We start from the raw sequence: 19,299 nt of genomic DNA on the forward strand, positions 1-19,299 counted from the left end.
TTGGCGAGTCCTATCCGCTCCTCACCGGAAGTTGGACTCAGGGGGCTTTCCAAGGTCTTGGAACCCGATTACCACCGCAAATCAGTTTCCGAGGGCGGGCAGCGAGGCTGCATGACGTCATGACGTCACGTTACGACCTGACATCATGACTTCATGCATGCTGGGCACCCATAATCAGGAGCCCAAATGGGTTCCCCTGATTATCATCATCATAATCATCATCATCACGTAAACATAAGATTATAAGAAGACCTCTGTTGGATCAGGCCAATGGCCCATCTAGTCTAGCATCCTCATCTCACAGTGGCCAACCAGATGCCTGTTATATATTGCAGTTATGCCCATCTCCCTTCCCACCCCTCTCATTTTCTTATTTCAATGTTCCTTTCTAGACACGGATTGGTTCCTACACCTTCCTCCTCTTCTGGCCTCTCTGCGTGTTCAGCTTCGTTTACATCTTCAAGGTTATCCCAGAAACCAACGGCAAGACCTTTCTGGAAAACAAGAAGTACATGTCGTCAATGGCCAAGAAGGTGAAGGTCGAGGTCCAGTTCCGGCGGCCGTCACAGGTATTTTTAATCTTTTGTTGGAAGCCGCTCAGAGTGGTTGAGGAAACCCAGCCAGATGGATGAGGTATAAATAATAAATTATTATTATTGTTATTATCATTATTATCATTATTATTATTATTATTATTATTATTATTACTACAGGACAAGGACAGAAGGCGGTCAACACGCCACAGCGTCAGAAGCGACAGCGTCAGACAGGATAGCATCAGACCCGATAGCGGCAGACAGGATAGCATCAGACCCGATAGCGGCAGACGGGATAGCGGCAGACGGGAAAGCGGCGGCAGACGGGATAGCGGCGGCAAACGGGATAGCAGTGCCAAACGGGATAGCTACGCCAAACGGGATAGCGGCCCCAAACGGGATAGCTACGCCAAACGGGATAGCGGCCCCAAACGGGATAGCGGCGCCAAACGGGATAGCATGAAACGCAAAGAAAGCCTCAAAAAAAAACAAAGACCGTCCGTCGTTACTTAATGCTACGAATGCCGGTTGCTTCTCTTCCTATCCAAAGCCTACTCTTTTTCTGTTCAGACTTTTCTACTCTCCTACCATGAATTACTTCTATTAATATTATTACCAAATACACACCTAATTGTAGAGTCAATTATATATCTATATATAAGATCACATTAGAAACAGGCAACAAAGAAAGGACAATCATTCGCAAACACCACAGTGCAATACTTTATGCAGCAGTCCCTCACTTTACTCAGGAGTTCGGTTCCAAGGGTTTCATGTTCACATGAAAATCAAAGCAAATCCTTGGAGCTGCTCCACTCCTCCAGCAAGGCAGAGAGCTTAAAAGGTCATTTTGTACCAGGTCCTCTCAGGGTTACCTGGCACAAAAAGAGCTTTTAAGCTCTTTGACTTCCTTGCGGGGTAAGGCCCTCTCAGTACGCTGGCTCTGGAAGCTACGAATGCTCGCATGAGACCATGCGGGGAACTCACATTGCTCCTCAAGATCTCGTGAAAACATCCCAGAGCTTTCCAGAGTTGGTGTGCCCAGTGGGTCTTGACCAGCAAGCTTAAAAGCACTTTTCACACCAGGTAGCCCCGAACCGACCTGGCACAAACAGAGCTTTTAAACTCTTCACCCTGCTTGGGACTTGACTTGTGCAATTTCAGCCTCCCAGGATTGAATTCACATGCAAAATGAGCAGTTACTCTTTCCCATATCCACTTCTCCTACAGTTCTATTGTTCTATCTCACTCAAGGATTAAAAGGTATTAAAGAACAATTATAAGGAGGTATATTCTCACACGCCAAGTATTACTCATTGCCTTTTTGTTCTAAGTCAGTGTCAGGTTCCCATCCCAAAACACGACGTCTTTTACTTGAGAGTAAAGGGGAGGTCTTTATATAGGATAACAGCAGTATTGACTCAGCAGCCAAGCACTGGGTCTGGAAGTCAGGATTCTGAGGTAGTCAAGATCCCAAGGTGAGTGGGCATGGCAAGAGGTTCATAACAGCACAGACACTACAAAGATGTCCCTACAGTTGATGTGCTCTTCCCGCCAAGCTCTTAAAGACAAGGCTCATGCACAAGACTCTCTTGCCCAATGCTCTGGGTGGGTGAGTCTGATCCCACCTACAAAGCTGTCCCCAGGCTCTTGAAGATTAGACAGTCATTATTATTACCTTTGGGACGTGGGTGGCGCTGTGGGTTAAACCACAGAGCCTAGGACTTGCTGATCAGAAGGTCGGCGGTTCGAATCCCCGCGACGGGGTGAGCTCCCATTGCTCAGTCCCTGCTCCTGCCAACCTAGCAGTTCAAAAGCACGTTAAAGTGCAAGTAGATAAATAGGTACCGCTCCAGCAGGAAGGTAAACGGCGTTTCTGTGTGCTGCTCTGGTTCGCCAGAAGTGGCTTAGTCATGCTGGCCACATGACCCGGAAGCTGTACGCCGGCTCCCTCGGCCAATAAAGCGAAATGAGCGCTGCAACCCCAGAGTCGTCTGCGACTGGACCTAATGGTCAGGGGTCCCTTTACCCTTTACCTATTATTACCTTTATAGCCCACCTTTCCTCCAATGAGCCCAAGGTGGTGTACACAATTCTACCTCTCTTCACAACAACCCCATGAGGTAGGTCAGGCTGAGAGATGGTGACTGACCCAATGTCACCTAATTAGCTTCGTGGTCAGTTGCGGGTTTGAACCCACGTCTGCCAAGTTCTAGTCCAGCACTCTAACCGTTACACCACCATGGCTCTCTGGTCATCAGTCTCCAACTCTGCCTCTACCCCTACCTGTTCAGCCCCTTCCCCTTGCTGGTCAAGAGGGGCAAGGGAGAGAGCCAGCAGTTCTGCCCCCCCCCCCCGCCTTGTACCTGACACAGGGACCTTCCTCTGCCATCCCTAGGTACCAGTCTTACAGCCCACCGCCACCTGCTCCTCCTTCTTCCTCCCATCTTGGGCTGCCAAACCAGGCCAGATTCCAGGGCCTGCCAAGGATATTTTGACACCTGAGGCAAACCACAAAATGGTGGGGGGCACCTCCTAAAGGGCAAAAGGGGTGAGGGAAGATCTAATATCAGGAACAAGGAAAAAATAACGATCTGTATCAAAAGCAAGGGTGGGAAGAGATGAGCAGTGCCTCCTATTTGCCAAGATGCCTCTGTAATAATAATAATAATTATTATTATTATTATTATTATTATTTATGCCCTGCCCTTCCCGGTTCAAAAACGGGGCTCAGGGCGGCTAACAACAAATTTAAAACAATTGTAAAAGCAGCTTAAATTACAGCATAAAAGCATGAATAACAATAAAATTCAAAATTCAGAAATCAATTTAGGGGAAATAAGCATTAGATAATCCCCAGGGCTAGCTGGCTGAATTGGTCCTACTTGGGCCAGCAAGGAGGCCAGGGGAGAATTAGCTGTGGGGTCTCAGAGCGGGTAATCTTTATAAAAGAGGAGGTGAGGGAAGAGAAGGGAAATAAAATATCAGGCTGAATTCAAATTAAAGGCCAGGCGGAATAGCTCTGTCTTACAGGTCCAATGGAAGGAGTTAAATCCTGAAGGGCCCTAGTCTCATGGAACAGAGCATTCCACCAGGTCGGAGCCATCACTGAAAAGGCCCTGGCCCTGGTAGAGGATAGTCTGACTTCCTTAGGGCCCGGGACCTCTAAACTATGGTTATTCATGGACCTTAGGTCCTCTGTGGGGCATACCAGGAGAGGTGGTCCCATAAATAGAGGTGGCATTGGGGGGCTGCTGGCTTCCAAGGAGCATGCTGGGGCTGTTGCTCTCACCATGGCAGTGGCAGCAGCCAATGCATTCATTGGAGGCCGAATCTGCTGTCCCTATGAATCCTGCCTCCTAAGGTGGTTGCCTCAACTTGCCTCATGGTTGCGCCGGCCTTATCAAATCCTTACAGGACTGAGGGGCACACAACAGTAAGCTTTGTCATTTACGTAATTTCCCACTTCCCACCCACCCAATCTACTGTAGCTGGAAGATTTTAGTTTTTCCAGAATTGGGCCATGCATCATCATTATTTTGCCCCAATCAGCACACTACTGAGCAGTCCTGTATTAGGGGCTCTTAGCTTCTTGTTTGCAGTGTTTTGAGATTTCCTGTGACTGCCTACAAAAAACGTGTCTGTCGGGGGAAATTTGCCCCAAAGCCCTGATGAATCTTTAAAAATCAGAAACCGGTTTAATCCCCACAACAACCCTGTGAGGTAGGTTAGGCTGGTCCAAAGTCAGGCCCAATGAGCTTCATGTGGTCAATCTCAGGGGATCCGAACCCTGGTCACCTATGTCCTAGTCCAACTTCCCAACCACTACACCATGCTGGCTCTTTCGATGGGTCTACTCTGAGTAGGGCTCGGCTAGCGACAACCCAATAATAACAATCTTGCATGTGGCTGAGTTAAGGCCGCCTGGCATGCTCACTGCTCAGCCACGATGGGATCCTGGTATACCTAATTCAATCACCTGGCCTTCCAACTGCCAACAGCTCCCCCAAATGGAATCTTTCAGCATCCTTCCTCTGATTGGCTCTTGCAATACTGCCTGCCCTTTGATGTCTTTCTTTCAAGAGAAAACAGGGCGGGGCTGATTTCACCCCTCTACTTCCAAGAACAGAAAGCTGTGGTAAGTTGCTGTGCCTTGCATAGCTGTCAACCTTCCCTTTTTTGGCGGGAAATTCCCTTATTCCAGCTCCGTTTCCCGCTGCTTCCCGCTGCTATCTCGGATTGTTAGATATCCCATAGACTGTCCCCGGGACAGGTGAGGCTGCTGATCCCTTATTTTCGAGGCTGCTGATCCCTTATTTTCAAATTTGAAAGTTGACAGCTATGGTGCCTTGAGGGGGTGGGTTGGCTCCCGACAGACAGACTTCACCGCTACCCCCTTCTGGGACTGTTGACCCAATCGATTACCTTGGAGGACAACTGCTTCGGTTTTCCCTCCATCGTTTCTGACTTGGTTTAAATCTGGGAGTTGGAAACTTGTCCCCCCCCCCCCCCAGGTGTGGTTGGACCACGACTCCCACCCCTGCTTCCTGTTGGCCATGCTGGCTGGGCCTGATGGGAGTTGAAGTCCAAGAACAGATGGAGCCCACAGGCTCCCTATCCCTGCCTTAATCAGTTGTATTAAAAAGCCAGAACAGGCACTCATGCAGAGACTGAGCAGGAAGCCTCCTTGTCTGGGTGGTGCTCCCAGCTCCCAGAAGTCTGCCTCTCTGTGTTTGTGATTTCTTAAAACATTCAGGAGACAAGTCACGGGCTTTAAGCATGTCCCTGCCACGAGCATTCACTACCACAAGACATACCTTTAGCTTTTTAGACTTTTTTTTGTTTCCCACCCTGGGACTGAAAATATTCAGTGAAAAGTGGGCTATTAAGTAAGTAAGTAAGTAAGTAAGTAAGTAAGTAAGTAAATGCATTTTGCAGGAGGGTTTCCAGCACACAGGAGAAATTTAGGTTTGTGCAATTGAAGTGGATTAAAAGGCAATATCACCCCAGTGCAATAAACACATTTTTGAAAAGAAAAAAGGAACAGACTTTTTGCAGCTTGGAATATGATGTGGAAATGCCTAGAAAAGTGTAGAAGGAAGGAATGCCTGACAAGCAAATCAGGCTGAGTGCTGAGCTCACCATCATATAATCACCCTGCGAACAATGTGGTATAGTGGTTAGAGTGTCAGACTAAGGCCCAGATGGCCAGGATTCAAATGCCTACTCGGCTATGAAGCTCACTAGGTGACCTTGGGCTGGTCACTGCCCTCTCAGCCTAACCTGTCTCCCAGGGCTGTCATGAGGAGGTGGAGAAACATATACCGGTATGTCACTTTGAGCTTCTTGGAGATAAAGGTGGGATGTAGACTGGATAACTTATTTAAAAAATAATAAGTGAGGAGGGTAGTGAAATTAAGTTTATAAAGTTTGAAGAATTGCCAAGTATGTTAATAAACTGGTTGCAATATTATCAACTAAATGAATTGTTTAAAACAGATAAAAAGTTAGGTTTTGGGAACCAATCATTCCAATTGGAAAAAGACCTGCTAGATAGTAATATTAAGGTAATTTCAGAAACGTATAAGATAAGCAAACAAAAGATGAGCAAGTGAAATCTTCTATGATATACTGGGCAGTGGATAGAAAAAAGGAATAAATCTGAATCAAATATTTGCTGGAACTGCAAAGAAAAAGAAGATACCTTTTTCCATATGTGGTGGACTTGTAAGAAGGAAAAGCCTACTGGGAAATGATATACATTGAGCTGAAAAAAATGTTTAAGGTAATTTTTTATAAGAAACCAGAGGCTTTTCTTTTAGAGATTAGAGATACCTAAACAATATAAAAACTTGTTTATATATGTGACCACAGCTGCTCGTATGATATTTGTCCAAAGATGGAAAGAAGACAATGTCCCAACCAAAGAAGAATGGCAATAAAAAATTATTGGAATATGTAGAAATGGCAAAACTCACCGGAAGAATAAGAAATCAATACAACAAAGTATTTGATTTAGTGTGGAAATTGTTTATTGAATATTTTATAAACTATTGCAAACAGATACAATCATTAGCAGGTTTACGTAAAGACATGCAGTGTGATAAAACTAATTTCCAAACTAATAAACTAATAATTAGGCTTAAACAGGGAGTTGCTGTAAAGATACTATAAATATAAGAAACCGCAGAAAGGGAGGAGGGAGGCAGAAATGAAGTTTTGAAATTTGATGTAAAACAATATCTTTTTTGTTTGATGGGAAATGGAAAATGATCACACACAAACACACACACACACAAATATATATAGGAGAAAGGTGGTATATAAATGCAATAAAAAAATCGATAAATCAAAGTGAACTCTCAGCAAAGACTGGCGATTGGCATACATTTAAAGGGGACTGTAGCTTGTAAAGGGTTTGGGGAACTGTAGGTCAGTAAGGGGCAAACTATAGTTCACATTATCCTTTGGCGGAAGCCATAGGGTTTAAATGCGTGGTGTGTACATAGCCATAATCAAACCCCTGCAAAAACAAATCAGGAGGGATGCCCAGTAAACAGGCTGTCAGGAGGAGCTGTCCATGGACCATTTAGTCAAGCATAGGCAAACTCCGGCCCTCCAGATGTCTTGTAACTACAATTCCCATCATCCCTAGCTAACAGGACCAGTGGTCAGGGATGATGGGAATTGTAGTCTCAAAACATCTGGAGGGCCGGAGTTTGCCTATGGCAGGTTTAGCTATTCTTATGTTCTTAAAGAAGTTGCAAGAGATAATAACCGCCTGACAAAATGTCCCTCTTCTTTCCCCCACAGCTGAGACTCAATTATGAAAACTACCGGAAGAAGCATTGATAGCAAGGCAGTGCCGGAACCAAAGCCCGTAGTCCGCAAATGGGTGAGTTTGGACTTGGCCAACTCCCTGCAATGCATGAATATGCAGCTGTCCCACATGGGGATTGAACTTGCAGCCTTGGCATTATCCCCACCATGCTCTAACCGTCCAATTTGACCTAAGAGGCCATTTTTAAAATTTAACTCTCCCACATCAAACAAGTGACATCACACAACCAGAATACTGGGGAGCGTTCTGCTGTTGCACTCAGGTCCTGCTACGTTCTTTTCTAAATGATGCTGCCGGCTCCCAGAAGCCTTTGGTCCAGCAATAGGGGGAACTGTGGGCCTTCTAGATACTGCTGAACCGCAGCTCCCACTAGCCCTGACTACTGACCATGCTGGCTTGGGGCTGATGGGAAATGGAGTCCAGCAATACCTGGAGGGCCACAGGTTATATCACCTTGCACCATAAACACTCCTCCTATGAGCAGAACTCTGCCCACACTGCCTTAAGATCCAAGCCATTTGTGTTTCATTAACTATGTCCTATGCATTGATGGGGACACGGGTGGTGCTGTGGGTTAAACCACAGAGCCTAGGGCTTGCCAATCAGAAGGTTGACGGTTCGAATCCCCGTGACGGGGTGAGCTCCCGTTGCTCGGTCCCTGCTCCTGCCAACCTAGCAGTTTGAAAGCACGTCAAAGTCCAAGTAGATAAATAGGTACCACTCCGGCGGGAAGCTAAACAGCATTTCCGTGCACTGCTCTTGTTCGCCAGAAGCAGCTTAGTCATGCTGGCCACATGACCCGGAAGCTGTACGCCGGCTCCCTCGGCCAATAAAACGAGCTGAGCGTCGCAACCCCAGAGTCGGTCACAACTGGACCTAATGGTCAGGGGTCCCTTTACCTTTACCTTATGCATTGATGAACACTTTGCTTGACAGCTGCTCTTGTCTGCTGTTTTGATTTCCTGTAGGAGGTGACAAATTCGCTTCTCCGAACAGTGCTGGTCACCAGCTTGGGATCTATCCAATATGGTTACATCATCTGGGTAGTCTATTCCCCAGTGCTGGTAAGAGGACCCTGCGGCACAGGCGGTTTCTTACAACAGGGGCTTCTGACTAAGCTTCTGGGAGTTAGCAAATCATGGAACAGTAGAGTAGGAAGAGACCCCCAGCGGTCATCTAGTTGAACCCCTTGCGATCCAGGAATCACAGCTAAAGTCATCAGAGATATTTTCAGGTTGTATCTAGGGGTGGAGAGAAATTTGAAATAGTTTGTGTTTTAAGGGCACAACTACCGTATTTTTCGCTCTATAAGACGCACCAGACCACAAGATGCACCTAGTTTTTGGAGGAGGAAAACAAAAAAAAAAAAATATTCTGAATCTCAGAAGCCAGAACAGCAAGAGGGATCGCTGCGCAGTGAAAGCAGCAATCCTTCTTGCTGTTCTGGCTTCTGGGATAGCTGCACAGCCTGCATTCACTCCATAAGACGCACACACATTTCCCCCTACTTTTTAGGAGGGAAAAAGTGAGTCTTATAGAGCAAAAAATACGGTACCTAGAATACACTTTCCAAAACAAGTTGCCAAAATTCACACTTCTCAGAATTTTGTGGTGCAGTGTTTCAGCTAGTGTATACAAAAAATAAAATGTGTATATTATTAGTGCAGATAAATGCATATATAATAGTTAAAATAAGATAGGCTTCCCACCAAGTTTTACTCAGCGTAGTGCCATAGCGGTCTCCTAACAACTCTCAGCATCCTTAACAAATAAAATCATTTGGTGACAATGGAGCCTTGGTCTCTTGCAGCAAAAACTCGAAAGTGTCTAGTGGGACTTTAAAACAGGTGTGGAGGATCTTTCTTCAGCCCAAGGCTCACATTCCCTTCTGAGCGACCGTTGGTGGATGCCGTTGGTGGACAAGGCTGGAGGAAGAACCATTTACAGAAAGAAGAAAACAATGAAATGCTTAGGGTTTTATTTTACAAAGTTGAAATCAACTACAGTGGTGCCTCGCAAGACGAAAAGAATCCGTTCCGTGAGTCTCTTCGTCTAGCGGTTTTTTCGTCTTGCGAAGCAAGCCCATTAGCGGATTAGCAGATTAGCGCTATTAGCGGCTATTAGCGGCTATTAAAAGCTTAAGGGATTAGCGGATTAGCTGCTAAAAGGCTATTAGCAGCTTAGTGCCTTAGAAAAAGGGGGTGGGGAGCGGGGGAAAAAACCCCAGGAATCGCAAGACATTTTCGTCTTGCGAAGCAAGCCCATAGAGAAATTCGTCCTGCGAAGCACCTCTAAACGGAAAACCCTTTCGTCTAGCGGGTTTTCCGTCTTGCGAGGCATTCGTCTTGCGGGGCACCACTGTATTTAAAACCTTTTTAAAAAATGAAAATTAAAATCAATGGTAAGCCGAAAACTGGATTCAAACAGACACCAACGCTCTATGTGTCTGTATAGGCTTTCTCAAAAGAAAACGTTTTTAGCAGTCGCCGAAAAGAATACATTGAAGGCGCTTGCTTGATATCAAGAGGCAGGGAGTTCCAAAGTGCAAATGCTGCCACTCTAATAGAGAGAAGTTCTACATATGAGTATTATGTGGCACCTGCAAGGGTGCCAGTTCCTTCTGATTAGGATGTGTTGTGGATACACTAACCCTGCCCATGATATGATTTCCTCTCTTAGCTCATGGAAGACATGGGTAATGCTGCGAAGAATCCAGGAGAGCAGCAGTATCTGCTCTTCATGCTAGGCCTTGCCATCAGTTTGTTCCCTATTGGAGGCCTTACTGGAGCACTCATCGCAGGAGTCATGGTGGATGAATATGGAAGGTATATATAGATGACCTGGTGATTAGTGGACTTCCAGTCCTAACTTTGGACGTGGGGCAGGTGGGCAGGGGAGTGGGGCTTCTGTTGAGCCCTGTCTCCCCAGCCGAGGCTCGATTTAACTTCTGGCTGAGGAGGCTGACCCTGTAAAAAGGCATCCCACATTTTAACAAAAGATATTCAGCCAGCTGAAATAATGCCATCATTTGGGTGGCATTCGACAAAGCTTTTACTCAGAGCAGACCCATTCAAATGAATGAGCCAGACTGAGTGAGCCCCCCTGATTTCAGTGGGTCATCTCTGAGCAAAACTCAGCCAATGACTGCCCTTAGATTTTAAGCGGAAATGCAAGGAATCTTGCAAAAGACGTACTGTATTGCCATTGAGATGGCTGGTGTGGCTCAGACACCGCATCAAAGAAAAGGAAAGAAGTACCAGCTTAATGGTTTCCCTCATTCTGTGGACTTTCTCCATGCTAATAGGGCTGCGTACATACCATGTATTCGAAGCACAAAGCTTTCCCCAAAGAAACCCGAAGACTGCAGTGTACCTTTCACAGAGCTACACTTCCTGGCACCCTTAACAAGCTACCATTCCCAGGATTATTTAGATTACAGGAACTACTGTTTAGAAAGTGCCCAAGTTTTTATTTTGATTTTCCTATTCCCTCCATATCCCTTTTCATTCTGTGACTTTTGTTGTTGTTGTGAGAGGGGTCTTTTTAGATTGTAAGCCTGCCTTGCTTTGGTTTTACTAAGCCTCCCTGGGATCCCTTTTGGTATAAAATTAAGCTAAACATATGATCAGAATTAAATAAGTCTTGAAAATAAGTAGCCGGGTTGCCAGGTTATACGGCTTTATGATCCCAACTAATTCCCCTCCCCTCTCTGGTCCTGCACCCACCATGTCCTTGGATGATTCTTCTGGGATGAACAAGGTACGCAGGTGTATCTTTGACTGAGCCGGGATTAGAAATTTAACGCCAGCAGAGCCAGGAGTCAGCCCGCTGAGATGCACAACCTCCTAAACTGCTCCTCCTGGCAGATCTTGCTTCCCCCAAAGGATGCGGGGAACTCTTCCAATCATTCCACATGTTCATTGGCCCAGTCATTCCCTTCCTTTCCCCGCTCTTTCCAGGAAAGGTGCCTTGCTGATCAATTGCTTCTGCTCCATGGTGTCCTCTATGTTTATGGTTTGCGCCACTGTGGTGCAAGCCTTCCTGTTCACAATGGTTTCACGCTTCATCGTTGGAATAACCATAGGTGAGTCGGGCTACTTCCTGGATTTAGTAAGGGTGTGGGGTTAAGAGAAAAATCTGAGTTGGGAAGGAACCAGTGCTTGCAATTCAAAGACGTCCTGTGCCCATATCAAAAGAAGAACCTCTCCACCACCACCACCTCCATCATCATCATCATCATCATCATCATCATCATTTATTATTTATACCCCGTCCATCTGGCTGAGTTTCCCCAGCCACTTTGGGCGGCTCCCAATCAAGTGTTAAAAACAATACAGCGTTAAATATTAAAAACTTCCCTGAACAGGGCTGCCTTCAGATGTCTTTTAAAGATAGGATAGCTGCTTATTTCCTTCACATCTGAAGGGAGGGTGTTCCACAGGGTGGGCACCACTACCGAGAAGGCCCTCTGTCTGGTTCCCTGTAACTTCACTTCTCGCAATGAGGGAACCGCCAGAAGGCCCTCGGCGCTGGATCTCAGTGTCCAGGCTGAACAATGAGAGTGGAGACACTTCTTCAGGTATACACTGCTTTGGGGAGCCTCTAGCATCTGCTGGCCTCTGGCCAAACCTGGCCCACCAGCAGGGATGTAGCTAACAATAATGATAGCAATAATAAATATTTTTTAAAAGACCGTTTAGAAAGAGCAACAGCACACACATCGGCCAGATTTGGATCCAAGACAGATACCAGCTGCTGAAATAGCAGGTGCCAAAAAGGCAATAGAGAAGGCGCCTGCCTGATACGCAGTGGGAGGGAGTTCCAGAGGCTACGTGCTGCCAAACTAAAGGCATGATTCTGGCCATCATGTGGAATGGACCTCCTGGTAGGATGGCATCTGCAGGATGCCCTCTCTTGCAGAACACAATGACTGGTTGGGTTGGGTAAGTGGGAGATGTTTGTATGCTTCTATGGCTGTCACGTGTCTACTGTGAATAATGCCTTGATTTATCCCCTAACCAGGCATCTTCTCCATCGTGGTCCCATTGTACCTCATAGAGATCTCCCCACTGAACATGAGGGGAGCCCTTGGCATGCTGCCTCACTTCTTTCTAGCTGTAGGTGTCCTCCTGGCTCAGTTACTCTCTTTTCCTGAAATGCTGGGGAACGAAGAAGGTAAATCAGAGAAGAGCACCTCTTAGCCCAAAGGTCATGGTAGAATTGTAGAGATGGAAGGTATTGCCAGGGGTCATTTAGTCCAACATGCTGCAATGCTGGAAAGAGTCTCCAACAGATGACTCAACTCCCAATGAAGAAGAGCTCGCCACCTTCTGAGGGAGACAGTTCCACGACCCCTCCAGTTCCATGTAGTGCTCACAAGCACCAGTGAACCCCCACCAGTACCACCTATGGTGCCCACAAAAAGTCTTACATGTGCCCACTTGGATCCCAGGATCGGACAGCCAGCGACCCATCAGTTCTGAACAGAGGAGAAGTACAGTGGTAGCTTGGTTCTCAAGCTTAATCTATTCCGGAAGTGCGTTCCAAAACCAAAGCATTCCAAAACCAAGGCGTGCTTTCCCATAGAAAGTAATGCAAAACGAATTGATCCGTTCCAGACTTTTAAAAACAACCCCTAAAACAGCAATTTAACATGAATTTTACTCTCTAACGAGACCATTGATCCATAAAATGAAAGCAATAAACAATGTACCATAGGCACACAATCAATCAGTAGCTGAACTGGGTTCCACACAGTCACAAAAACAAAAAAAAGCCGCAAAAACAAAAACGCAAAATAAATAGCAAAATAAACAGACCTCAGCGTACCACTCAAAACGGAAGTGTGGCACTCAAACCAGTGTAACACTTAAAACAGAGGACATTCGGCTTCCGAAAAAAGTTCGCAAACTGGAACACTTACTTCTGGGTTTGCAGTGTTTGGGTTCTAAGTTGTTTTGAGTACCAAGGCGTTTGAGAATCAAGGTACCACTGTACAGAGACCTTCTCTCTGTGAGCAAGCATAGCGATGGCTGATATAGGTGCCTCCCCCTGCCTGTTGATGTGGGGCACACCCATGGTTATGTCTCTTTTCTTTGCTTCCCCCCCCCCCCTTTTACACGTGGCCACCATAACACCATGCCCCCACAACAGCCATTTCCCCATATCCCCACGGCAGCCATTTTGTATTATACCCCCATGGCAGCCATTTTGTGTCATGCCATGCTTTCCCTCATGACAGCCAATGGCTAGCACCGATGGCACTTCCCCAAAGGTGCTCACGGACCCAGGAAGGCCATTGTTTCCCTCCCTTAGCATTGGGCAATTCTGATGTGCCATCTGAGCTGATACCTTTCAAGAGCCAGGGTGGCGTGGTAGTTAGAGTGCAGGGCTAGGACCTGGGAGGCCAGGGTTCAAATCCTGGCTCAGCCTTTGGGCCATTCCAGGTCTCTCAGCCTAACACCGCTCACAGGGTTGTTGTGAGGATAAAATGGGGAGGAAGAGAACCACGTACGCCACCTTGAACTCCTTCGAGGAAAGGTGGGGTGTAAATGTAATAAATAAAATTAATTGCTCCTTCTTGCGCAGATTGGCCAATACTGACAAGTGTCCCTGGAATACTGGCATTATTTCAGACCATTGTCGTTCCTTCCTTCCCCGAAAGCCCCAGGTATCTACTGATTCAGAAAAATGATGAAGAAAAGGCCATGCTAGGTAACCACATACATGAACCACTTACATATTGGAGGGTGAGGGATAATAACATTCAAAGTCTTATTAGTGTTTACCTGAGAAGACAATCTGAGAATACAACTGATAGCGCCTAGTGCTTTTTCTGGATGAAACATGGCGTTGTATGTTTGGTGGGGTGAGTCTGGATGGCCTCTTCGGCAACACTCCAAATCTGTCATTCTTGGTTCTCAGAGAGAGAACAGCTGAAATCATTATACTGAATGATACCATTGGTCCATCTAGCTCAGTATTGCTTACGTGGACTGGCAGCAGCTCTCTGGGGTTTCAGGCAGGGATCTCACCTAACCCTTCCTGGCGAACCTTTTCAGTGGTGGCTCCCCTCTTGTGGAGGGCTCCAGTTTCTTCTTTCGAGGTGACCTCAATTGTGTTTGTGGGATGTAATCCATTGGTGCAGTCAAATGCAACATTCCTTGTTTCCCTAGAGTGGGCACAGGCAGGGGGACATCCAGTGTAACTTCCTGTTCCACTGCTCTGGAGCATCCTCCCCCTGCATGTGACCTGGGAGATGGGCGTGGCTCTGGCTGACTCCATAAAAGAGCCGAGTCATGCAGCTATTTTCTCAGTCTTAATTACTTGCTTCACTTGCTCTCTTGCTGCCATGCTGCTCTGCAGCCATTTTGTTCTCTTATTAATGTACCGTATTTTTCCGTCTATAAGACGCCCCCATGTATAAGATGTGGGGGGACTCTGATTTAAGAAAATGGGAAAGATCTATCCATGTATAAGACACCCCCAAATTTTGGACATTATTTTTTAGGGAAGAAACCTGTCTTATACATGGAAAAATACGGTAATTTTTGCTGTCTACTGTCACTCAGCCAGCTCTGAACAACAACAAGCAACACGTTGGCTAATAATATACTGACAACATTTTTTATAACACTATAAACAGAAGACATATAATATGTGCATGGAGTCACAAACTAATAAGAATCGGATAAATGTTCCATAACCAGGAATGGTAGGATTGGTAAGTCACTGTCAAGGATCACTGAAATAGAGGCAGAATGCCTTTCCACAGTCAATATCCTATCCAAAATATAGTTGGAAGTGAGTTGGAGCACGGTGGTGCTACAAACGTGAGATGATGGGTGCTCCAAATGTCACAATAGGGTGCTCCGAGCACAGCACCAGCCAGAACAGTTCTTCCAGGATAATGAACTGTTTCAATGATGGATCTTCACCAACAAATTAATAATCCCCAAAGGTACATCAAATGGCCGTGGATCAGCTATCACTCAAAAGTAAGCTCTCAACCAGCAGCACATGAGTTCAGTCTTCATATGAGATGAACTCGCAGTTTGTTGTGTAACCACTAAGTAAAGTCTGCCTTTCTGGGATCAAATTGTGAACTGAAATGTGAGTAAACTTTTTGTTACTTTACTCAGAAAGACTCTTGTGTCTTTATTCTTTTAAGCGGGAATAAACTAAGAGATTCAAATGAATCTACAAACCAGCTTCCAGCTATATTGAGGGGAATTTGCTCTGCTACATCACTTCACTAGCCTGAGCGAAGGAAGGATAATGCTTATTCAATATATCCTTTCCTGCTATCTTTAACATTCCCACAGTGTTTTCCGTGAAGCTCCATTGAATGTAGCAGAACACCCATCAATCGATTGATCGATTGAGAGGTAATAGAACTAGAACACCATTCTCTTGAAATGGAGGCAGCTTATGTTTGCAGTCCTCCCAAACGCTTAGCTTTGGCGCATACAGAATTGGTGTCTTTCTCCAGAGTGACCCTAGGAGCCAGTCCTCAGTGGCCGACTCACCTGTCTTCACTCAGATCGGCTCCAAGCATCACAACGGGTGAGGTGGAACATCTTCTCAGCGGCCAAAAAGCTGGCTGGGTGTCTCTGGGATGCTGGAGACCGGGAACCCGCTGCAGAATTTGTAACTGGTCTTTGCCCTGCCTCCACTACACCTCTTGTGTTTGGTACTGCAAGAAACTCTCCCCACCAGCCTCCGTCCCCCGCCATTCAAAGGCTTTTTCCATTGCTGCTTCTTTCCAGCCTTGCAGAAGCTGAGGCACAATGAGGACGTGCAGGAGGAGATAGAAGAGCTGCAGCAGGAGAAGATGGCTGAGAAGACGGAGAAGAGCATGAACTCACTTAAGCTGCTGTGCTTCCCAAGCCTGCGGTGGCAAGTCCTCTCAGTCATTATCTTGATGTGTGGCCAACAGCTCTCTGGAGTCAACGCAGTAAGGAAGGCGATATCCACAAGCGGTTAGAACAAGGGAGGGGAAGTGGGACCTTTGGCCGTCCAGGTGCGGCTGGACTACAACTCCCATCAACCCCAGCAAGGACAGCCAATGGCTGCGGGTGTTGAGAGTTGGCATTCCAGGGCACTTCCAATGAAGCTGAGCTTTGGAAGATTCAGGGCGGAGGGAAAGAAGGACTTCTTCATAGATAAACTATGGAACTATGGCCCCACACAGGAGGTCGCGATGGCCACCAGCTCGGGTGGCTTTAAAAGAGGATTGGGCAAATTCGTGGCACAGGCAGCGCCGCATTTAGGGTCACAAGCAGTATAGGTGGAGCTTGTTTTGCACCCAAGCTCTGTCAGCCTTTTGGGGGCCCAGTGGCCATGTTTGGAATGTTGAGGGGAGTGCCGTGGGCACCAGTCACAAAATGGCTGCTGGGCAGGAAGGAGACATGAAACAAAATGGCTGCCACATCCAAAAGAGCAGAAAAGGGGGCATAATCCCCCAGATGGTGTGTGGATGCTGTTACAACCGCTGCCCCACCAACGGAGGCGGGGAGGAAGGTACCTACATCAGCAACTCTCAACCGGGACAGAAGCTCTTTGATGCTTGTGCTTGGCTTGCGGGTTTCCTGTAGGCATCTGGGTGGCCACTGTGGGTATTTTTATGTTCTCATGCTCCTTCCCCGTTTTCAGAATGAGAAGGAAGGGTGAGTGTTCAGTCCTGGCTTCCAGTGCCTTTGGGGCATGTTTAAGGGGGCATGTTCAATGCATGAGTCTTCAGGAACTGAGCACAAAGAGCAAACAATCTCAAGCAGATTGTAGATTTTTGAGAGGATATTTACCAAGAGCGTTCACAGGCACCACAAGGGGTACTGGTAGGTACACCTGCCCCTTGTGGGCACGACTGCAGTGACCTCTGATTCCCATATACTCAGAGATTCAGAGGGTTGCCTGCCTATGTATGTTGGCAACTGCAAACAGTTCTTGTCTGTGCAGAAGAAATGTGAAGAGCTGGATTTAAGGCTGGAAAAGAAACAAAAACGGACCAATTTTCCCATCCCTAGTTTGGAGTTGGAGAGAAAAGATCTTAGGCTTCATTTTGTAGACAGTGCCTCCAAACCCTGAGTCGGCAACGGGACCATCGCCCAGTAAGCTAAAAGTCTCAGTTGTTTTGGTCTCATTTCAGGTATACTTTTATACAGAGAGAATCTACCTGTCTACAGGAACTGAGCTAAATAATATCCCATACATCCGTGTAGCGTCAAGCGTTGCCATCATCATTGCAGTCTTTGTCGGGGTAAGCCTGCCTTACTTTCGCCTTTTTTTCTGCCCTTTAAAGTCTCAAAGCTCAGTCTGCTCCAAAAGATGTTCCTGCGCTGCAAACATTAGCAGCGGTTTTGTGCTGGCACTTAGGAATACAAGAAGGCACCTTATTCCAAGTCAGACCCTTGGTGCATCTAACTCTGTGTGGTCCACACTGACGGGCAGCAGCTCTCCAGGCTTTCAGCCTTTCCTGGCCCTACCTGGCCTGAGCCTTGGAGGGAGGGGCTCACAGCATTGACACTGCAACAGATCTTGCCTCCTCGTGAGGTTCCCGGGGAGATCACCAAGGCTAGTATAGAGCAGTATGTTCTTCTGTATGTCCAGCTTCTAGCATCAGCCAAAGTTCATACATACTCTCACGACACACAGCCCCACTTGGCTCTCTGTTCTCTATCAAGGTGAGGTGGTAAAAGACCCACCCGTTTGTTTCTGAGCCCTCTCTCTCACCCCCATTTTAAACTTACTAAGAACCCTGCAAGGTTGGTTAAGCTGAGACTGAGTGCTGCGTCCTTCCTTTTTCACATGCTTTCTTCCCCTTGCTGTTACATTCTCTAGATATTTTACATCGACTCAATGGGGCGAAAGTTCCTGCTGCTCCTTGGTTTTGGCATGTGCACCATCCTCTGCATCGTATTAACCATGAACCTTGAACTTCAGGTTGGTTGGTTTGTTCTGAACTCTTCAAGCACCGATGTCCTTGAAAGCCAAGCGTTACTCCGTCGATTGCGCCTTGGCTATGTGCACGCTAGCAACTGAAAGAGCAGTTAGCAACTGAAAGAGCACTCCTTTTGATGGCTCTTTCGCTGTGTACGCATTGACACTTTGAAATGCAGCGACGTCGCTTCTCTTCTGCTGCATTTCAAGTTGTGTTTTCACATTGCTGTGCACACCAGAGAGGAGGCACCTGGTGCATATTGCATGTTGGGTTTCCCCACCTCTGCAGTCCACCTGCCCCCAGACAGATGAAGCTGTCAACTGCATATTTCTTTCACAAAATTTATATACCACTTGTTCATTAAATTACAAAAGCCCTCAGAGTTTCACAATAGGAATAAAACAATGAAATTATTTAAACAGTTTATAACCACTACAGTCATACCTTGAATCCCGGACACCCTGGAACTCGAACGTTTTGGCTCCTGAATGCCGCAAACCCGGAAGTGAGTGTTCCGGTCTGCGAACGTTCTTTTGGAACCTGAATGTCTGACGGGGCTTCCACGGCTTCTGATTAGCTGCAGGAGATTCCTGCAGCCAATCAGAAGCTGCACTTTGGTTTTTGACTTCCAAGGTACGACTGTATCTTTAAACCTTTATTTAAAAAATTAAAACATGTGCTGGCATTCTACATGTCACCTAAACAGTTGAGCTAAGTCTAGGACCTTTTGCAGACCAAGAACTGCATGCCAGTGGTGGGTGGGGCTAGAAGCAAAAGTATGCTGAGCAATGAACTCACATCATTTGCCTTTGTAGAGTAGGCTGGTTTCTGCACACACCTTCCCAAACCCCTCTCTCGCATCCATCCAGGCATTCAAGAGGCATGATCAGAGTTCAAAGAGCACATTTCCAGCTGGGCAAAAACACACTGAAGGAAGGTGTGTGGAGCAATGCTGATATGGCCTTGGAATAGGTTGCAGCTCT

General features: G+C 46.6%; 1 protein-coding gene across 1 annotated transcript in view; it reads left to right on the plus strand.

Moving 5' to 3' along the window:
* LOC310683516 (uncharacterized protein) overlaps positions 1 to 19,299 on the plus strand; it is a gene marked incomplete at its 5' end in the record, with an annotated part of 42,831 nt that overhangs the window by 18,373 nt on the left and 5,159 nt on the right. The window contains 11 exons of the mRNA XM_083453449.1: positions 393 to 569; positions 714 to 1,046; positions 7,354 to 7,431; positions 8,346 to 8,441; positions 10,057 to 10,202; positions 11,337 to 11,461; positions 12,400 to 12,552; positions 13,966 to 14,091; positions 16,146 to 16,333; positions 17,525 to 17,635; positions 18,217 to 18,318. Of these exons, the coding sequence (XP_083309575.1) occupies positions 393 to 569; positions 714 to 1,046; positions 7,354 to 7,431; positions 8,346 to 8,441; positions 10,057 to 10,202; positions 11,337 to 11,461; positions 12,400 to 12,552; positions 13,966 to 14,091; positions 16,146 to 16,333; positions 17,525 to 17,635; positions 18,217 to 18,318 (1,635 nt within the window). The remainder of the gene's footprint in view (positions 1 to 392; positions 570 to 713; positions 1,047 to 7,353; positions 7,432 to 8,345; positions 8,442 to 10,056; positions 10,203 to 11,336; positions 11,462 to 12,399; positions 12,553 to 13,965; positions 14,092 to 16,145; positions 16,334 to 17,524; positions 17,636 to 18,216; positions 18,319 to 19,299) is intronic.

The sequence above is a fragment of the Podarcis tiliguerta genome, assembly GCF_965153285.1.
Source record: "Podarcis tiliguerta genome assembly, chromosome: 8".
Classification (NCBI taxonomy): Eukaryota; Metazoa; Chordata; class Lepidosauria; order Squamata; family Lacertidae; genus Podarcis; species Podarcis tiliguerta.